Source organism: Hordeum vulgare, chromosome 7H, assembly GCF_904849725.1.
Source record: "Hordeum vulgare subsp. vulgare chromosome 7H, MorexV3_pseudomolecules_assembly, whole genome shotgun sequence".
Classification (NCBI taxonomy): domain Eukaryota; kingdom Viridiplantae; phylum Streptophyta; class Magnoliopsida; order Poales; family Poaceae; genus Hordeum; species Hordeum vulgare.
The window spans coordinates 26862811-26868966 of record NC_058524.1 but is presented as its reverse complement, the minus strand read 5'-3'; the positions used below and the strand labels follow the sequence as shown (position 1 = coordinate 26868966).

Below are 6156 nucleotides of genomic sequence, written 5' to 3'. Positions count from 1 at the left end.
GGCGCGTGCTGAGCCTCGCAGGCTGCGAGAAGCAGTCCAGGATGCTCCACCTCGCCTTCAACCACGGCCACGTTGGCCTGCTGGTCTTGTTGCTCGCGATCCCGAGCCCTTTTCCGGCACTCTTTCAGCCAGTGTCCGGCGATGCCGCAGTAGCGACAGTCACCTTTTCTCCTGGGCGCTGCCGTTCCTCCGTTGCCACGGCCAGCACCTTGGCCGCGACCTCCTCCTCCTTGTGCTCCCTTCGGCTTTCCGTTGCCACGCCCACGACGCTCTCCGCCGTTCGACGATCCGCCGGGGGAGCCGCCACTGAGCTCGAGTTGTCGTTGCCGGGCCAACCATTCGTCGGCAGTGTACATGAGTTGCCCCCCAACGTGTGTGTCTGCTCGCGCTCGCGCTCCTCGACGGCAAGGAGCCTCCCACACAGCTCCTCGAGTGAGAGCTGCTTGGTGTCCACTAGGGACTCGATTGCGACCGCCATCTCGCGGTATGGTTGTGGCACTGTGCGTAGAACCTTGAGGACAGCTTTGTGCTCGTCCACCGGATCTCCGAGTGCCTCCAGCTCGTCGATGATCGTCCTGAGACGCATCACATAGGACTCGATTCCCTCGCCGTCCTTGTACCGGAGCGATTCGTACTCCGAGCGTCGGGTCTGAGCCTTGGCCTCGCGAACCCGCTCGACCCCAACATGCATGGTTTTCAGGGTGTCCCACGCCTGCTTGGCCGTGGGCTTTGCGCCTAGGATGCGCATCAGCTCCGGCGGCACTCCCTTTAGGAGTGCGATCATGGCGCGACGGTCGTCGCAATCTGAGCCTTGCCCAGTCTCCACGACGCTCCATAGCTCGTCCGCCTGAAGTTGCAGCTTGGTGATCATGGCCCAGTCGGAGTAGTTCGTGCGCGTGAGCATCATCGGGGGCGCACCACCCCCGCCTCCGTGCACGACGCGCTCGATGACGCGCACCCCCGACCCCTCCTCTGTTGAGAGGCGAGCCATGGATCTCTCCACTCCCGGTGTCACTTCGCCGGCCTCGTCCTTGTCCTCCCACTTCTTGTTCTTCTCGTCGTCGCTGGGGGTCATCTCTCCGGCGGATCGGACACCGCCGGTGCCTAGGCTGGATCGAACACCACCTAGCTCTGATGCCACTTGTAGTTGCCACCCGCCTGCGATCGGACGTGAGAGGGAGGAAGAACCGAGAGGTAGACGATGAAAGACACTTTCAGAGACGAGGGTTTTGCGCTGCGTTAACTGTGTGCAGATTTTCTCTGATTTATGTTATTCATAGGCTCCTCCAACGGCAGCCGAAAGAACAGGTAAAACCAGCCGATTCTCTTGCCGACCTACTGGTCATGCCATCCCACGACGTCGGACAGAGATCGAGCCACTACTTTGCCCGCAAGTGTCGTCGAGATCATGCCATCCCATGACCAGAAACTTGAGAGCGAATCTAGCTAACTAACTAACTGAAACTAGATACTGCCTACTGAAACTACTGACCGAACGTGCACACAATACATGCTGTCGGCTCTTATTCAGAAAGCAAACACTTGCAGATAATCTTCGTGCAAATGATTAGCTAACATTTCCCCTTAAATTTAGAGTTTTGTAACTCAACAGGCGAAACATACGGTTTGGGGGAGGCTTGGGCTCCTAGCCGCGCTCCCAGCCAGCCGATCACATGAGAAGAAGATAGAGAGAGATATAAGATTTCCTTTTTTGCATACACATGGTGTGCCTAGTAGAAAAGGATAGAAAAGAGAAAAAGGACAGAGATTGATCGGTAGGGTTTGTGCATGTAAAAATAGCGTCGGTCGCTCCAAGAGCCCTTCGGGGGGCAGGGTTTAGCCTGGGTCACCGCCGTTGCTGCATCTGGAGCTCCCGCTGCCGAGGAGGAGGACGAGAAAGGAGGAGTACTTTCGGAGCTTGCCGAGGTCGCGGTCCGGCCGCAGGCCGGCGACCGTGTCGTCCGAGAGCTGGTCGAGGAGGCCCATCAGCCCATGCGATGCGACTGGTTCCGCGTACCTATGCGTGTCGCCGTCGTCTTTCTTTCTTGGCTGGGAGCTTCCGGCCTTCGGAGCTGCCAGTGGCCGCGGCCGAGAGGTTCTTTATGGAGCGGAGCTGGACTGCGCTGATTCGCTCGGCAGGACTCGGCGGTATCTTTGCCGACGTCGTGGAGTGCTGCGGCTCTGCATTTGATGGGGGTTTTGTGTCGACCATCGCCGGCTACCATGGTCATCAGCCATCTGCGTCGTACTGTCTCGAGCAGGTGGGGTCTACGCCTTCATGGCTGGCCTGGTTTGGTTTTCGCTGAGGGAAAACGAAAGGCTCTTTTAGGTTCCGGGAATGAAACTCTGCATCTCGGTGATGTGGATTTCATTTTTTATTGCTGGAGCTTTTAACCTGACAAGCAGGTCATATAATAAGAACAAACCAGATACAGTAAGTGGCGCATCTTTTTTAGCTGAATTATTGCTATTGCTTTGGGTGCCTTGGTGGAAACCTCTCTTAGTGGTATGAAATGTACCTGGTTATCATACAACCAGCAAGTTCCCACTTTTTAGTAGTTGGATAGAGTATTGATTTTCCCATTATTGCCATGATCGAGTATTTTAAAAATGTTAAACATGTAATTCAAAAATATTGAATAAGTATTAAAATGTTGAACTAGTAGTTAAATGTTTAATAAGCGATCGGACAATGTTGACCGTGTTTACAAAAAATGTTGATCATTTATTAATTTTTTGACATATACAAAAATGTAGAGCAAAAACAAAAACAAACATAAGAAAATTAAAAAATGGAGAACAATTAAGAAAACAAAACAGAACATGGAGAAGAAAAAGAAAAGCAAACAAAAAATGAATTATGTAGAGAAGGAACATAATAACCAAATAAAAATAACATGCGTATGGAAGGAAAAAGAAAAAAATCCCGAGAAAATTGGCTGGAGTAGAGTCAAGTATTTGGTCACCTAGCTCTTAGCATGAAAAGAACTTGAGTGGAGTGCTTAGCGCGGCTTATGAGGCGAGGGGAAAAAACACTTCAGCAATAGTTATTACTCTAAATCGCTTAAAGCGATAAATAGTGATGATGATTTAGTATTTAGATACATCCGCATCTGGACAAAGCTAAGACAAGTAATGTGAATCGAAGGGAGTAATGATTTAGAAAACCCAATACTTTTATAAAAATAAGAATTTTTGAAATGCAGATAAATAATAAAAAACATGAATTAAAAAAAGAGAACATCAAAAGGAATAATTAAAAAATTGTTCAGAAACCAGAAGAAAAGGAAATAAAATTGAAAATATTACCAGAAGAAAAATGTCTGACACGGCAAAACTAGTAAATATAACATGTCCTGAGGAAAATTACAACAATATAGGTAGAAAAATTGCTCAATGCCAAGCGAAGGAAAGCAACTTTCGCCAAGGCCCAGAGGATTTGATGAGTTTAGTTGAATATAAGTGAAGAATACCAGTGTGTATGATTTGTACGAAAAGACTACACTTCTTCACTATAAGTGAAGAATAGGAAGGACCACCTTGCGACTAAATGTCGAGAAATCACACATCCTTCTGCCTATAATGGTTCGGCCTATTCTTCCAGTTTTTTGTAATCCTCTCGCGGTCGTGCCCCACCGGTTCACTTGAATTATTCGTCCTATTTTTATTTCCCGATTAGGTTTATATTATTTTATTTTATTATTGATTTTTTATTGTTTATTTAGTTTTTTAGTTTTCTAATTTTTATTTTGCCTTTTTAATTCTTTTACAAATGTCCACAAAGTTTTAAGTGTCCATGGTTTCTTAGAATATTCATGAAAGTAGTGAAAATGGTCACAACTCTTAGAAATGTTCAAAAACAATTCAGCTTTCTTAAAATATACATAACTGTTTTTAATGTTCACACTACAAACTGTTCTTGTGATTAAAAATATTTAGATGTTTTCACTGTGAGGAACAACCATATTGCTTTTTGATCTTTCTCAAGCACTTTCGTCTGGTCAACCATAAGCTCGGTAGATGACAGCTTATTTTACCGTTCACCGATAAGCCCCAAAAGTCCTGCCCCTTGACTAGCTAAGGGGATATATTCCATTGGTCGACATAATTTAGGGTTCAAATTTATGGTGATTTCTACTCAGTTGCAGTACACATGGACAATGATAGTAGGAAAAGAAATTATGATCGAACACTTGCATTGCATCCTCATTTCAACGCTCATCTCCTCCACAAACAAAAAGGCGCCTCCTGAAGGCAACGCATCTCGATCGCGTCCGAGCTTTAAAGCCTACTACTGCTGATCACATCATATACTTTGGCATCCCGAAAGGGCGCACAACTACATGATAGAAGAAGAAAAGACAGTGCACCTAGTTAACACAACGATTACACAATAGCAGGTATGCATATGACAGGACGAACACACGGTCTCAAACACGCCTGCTACCTCGTCTTCTTCTTCGATCGATTATTTCGCACTCGGGATCGTGCTACTTCACCGGTCCAATGAACTGATCACCACCCTACAAGCACATCGATCCAGAGTTAGAACGGAACCACCTACCAAGATGACCCTTCTGCCATATGTTCTTATCTTGTATTTTTCTGAAGAATGATTGGTCTGACGTAGGTAGTATTTGTGTATGGATCATCGTTGGTATGGTGCAAAGCATGGGGTGAGAGTGAAGGTGACGTTTAAACGCACCAGTCGTACACGGTGGGGCTCCTGGGCCCGACGGTGGCCTCCGCCCGGACGACGTCGACGTTGGCCATGTTGGACTTCCGGCGGAACGCCCTCCAGCCCTCCACCCTCGGCGTGCTACTGCTACCTGCTCCATAAAGTTTCAGACAAAACAGCAAACTAATGAGGAGGAATTTCAGGTTAAACAGCAGATTCCCCGACATCTCTGCGTCTGCGACAGTGCTCTGCTCACAGATCTGATTCTGTAGCTAAATCAAACTCGAGCATCGAGGGACAAGCCACGACCGATTGAGCAAAAGGTCCATGTTTTCTTGCCCCATTTTCATGGAAGAAGGACGACAGATCGCGGATCCAATATATAAAAGCGACGAGCTTCGATCAGCGGCTCTGAGCTACACAGAGCCACAGACCGATCCTAACTAAAGACTGGAATCACAAGGAGAGGCCAAGAAACAGAGGAGGAGGAAGCCCACCTGCTGCGAACGGGGACTCCGGCGCGCTGGCCGGAGACGACGGCACGGAGCTTGACTCGCCGGACGGGACCGAGAGAGACGGCGGCCGGGCGATGGTGATGCTGCGGGTCACCTTGGGCGCGACATCCGCTGCCACCGCGGTCGAGGGCGAGAAGGAGGAATACCTGCGGAGCCTGCCGAGGCCGTGGTCCGGCCGCGGGCCGGCGACCGTCTCGTCCCAGAGCTGGTCGAGGAGCCCCATGCCCCGCACAACAAGCGACCGGTTCCGTTCCGTCCACCTACGCGTGTCGCCGTCGTCGCTCCTTCTTGGTTGGGAACCTTAGGGGGACACAGAGGGAGGCAGGGCGACCTTCGGGGGCTCCGAGAGGCCGCGGCCGAGAGGTTCTTTATAGAGGTGGGTGAGGGCCGGATGAATAATACAGGCGTGCGCTGATTTGCTCGCCGGGATTCGGATCTTCGCTGGCGACGCCGGGTGCTGCCGCTCCTGCAGCATGCATCTGACGGGTCGGGGACAAGGCTACTACCGTGGCCATCAGCCATCTGTGTCGTCGTCTCCGGCAGTGGGGTCTAGTTAGTCCTTGATGGCCGGGGCTGGTTTGGTTTGCGGAGGGAAAACGAAAGGCGCGCGCTCCTAAACGAGATGCCGAGAGTTGAAATCTCTTGCATCGTGGTGATGTCGACTCGTTTCTTTGAGGATGTGATCGGCCTTCCTTTCCACGGCTGAAATGGAGGATGCGGATAACACCGAAGGAAGAAACGACGTTGAGTGGTCTGGTGTTGAGTTGCAATGGTCATCGATGTTGCTCTAATAATTAATAATCATGCTGGTGCAAAAATAGATCAACGCGGACGGCCCCGGACCGCCGGCTTCTCAATCATCTTTTCTTTTTTAATGTGATTGAAAAGCAGAATGGTGAATGTTTTCTTATTAGACTGCTTGTAAACAATGCATTTGATGGGTTTACATGGAATTTGGTGGTT

The 6156-nt window shown here is 49.4% G+C and overlaps 1 protein-coding gene across 2 annotated transcripts; it reads right to left on the bottom strand.

Moving 5' to 3' along the window:
* Positions 1 to 4167: 4167 nt before the first annotated feature.
* On the bottom strand, positions 4168 to 5853 carry LOC123412697 (dormancy-associated protein homolog 3-like). Of its 2 annotated transcripts, none has more exons than XM_045105637.1 (3): positions 5176 to 5853; positions 4706 to 4832; positions 4168 to 4523 (listed from the first exon to the last, which is right to left on the bottom strand). In XM_045105637.1, exons 1-3 carry the CDS (start codon positions 5414 to 5416, stop codon positions 4496 to 4498), a joined length of 396 nt encoding a protein of 131 aa, XP_044961572.1. In that variant the 5' UTR covers positions 5417 to 5853; the 3' UTR covers positions 4168 to 4495. The 2 variants fall into 2 exon arrangements, with proteins under 2 accessions (XP_044961572.1, XP_044961573.1); XM_045105638.1 differs by having other exon boundaries at positions 4706 to 4829.
* Positions 5854 to 6156: the final 303 nt, after the last annotated feature.

Excerpts from the sequence above, each read along its gene's own strand:
- LOC123412697 (XM_045105637.1), bottom strand. The coding sequence starts at position 5,416 with ATGGGGCTCCTCGACCAGCTCTGGGACGAGACGGTCGCCGGCCCGCGG. Across the intron at positions 4,833-5,175 it reads GGAGTCCCCGTTCGCAGCAG|CAGGTAGCAGTAGCACGCCG; the intron begins GTGGGCTTCCTC and ends AACTTTATGGAG. Across the intron at positions 4,524-4,705 it reads AGCCCCACCGTGTACGACTG|GGTGGTGATCAGTTCATTGG; the intron begins GTGCGTTTAAAC and ends ATGTGCTTGTAG.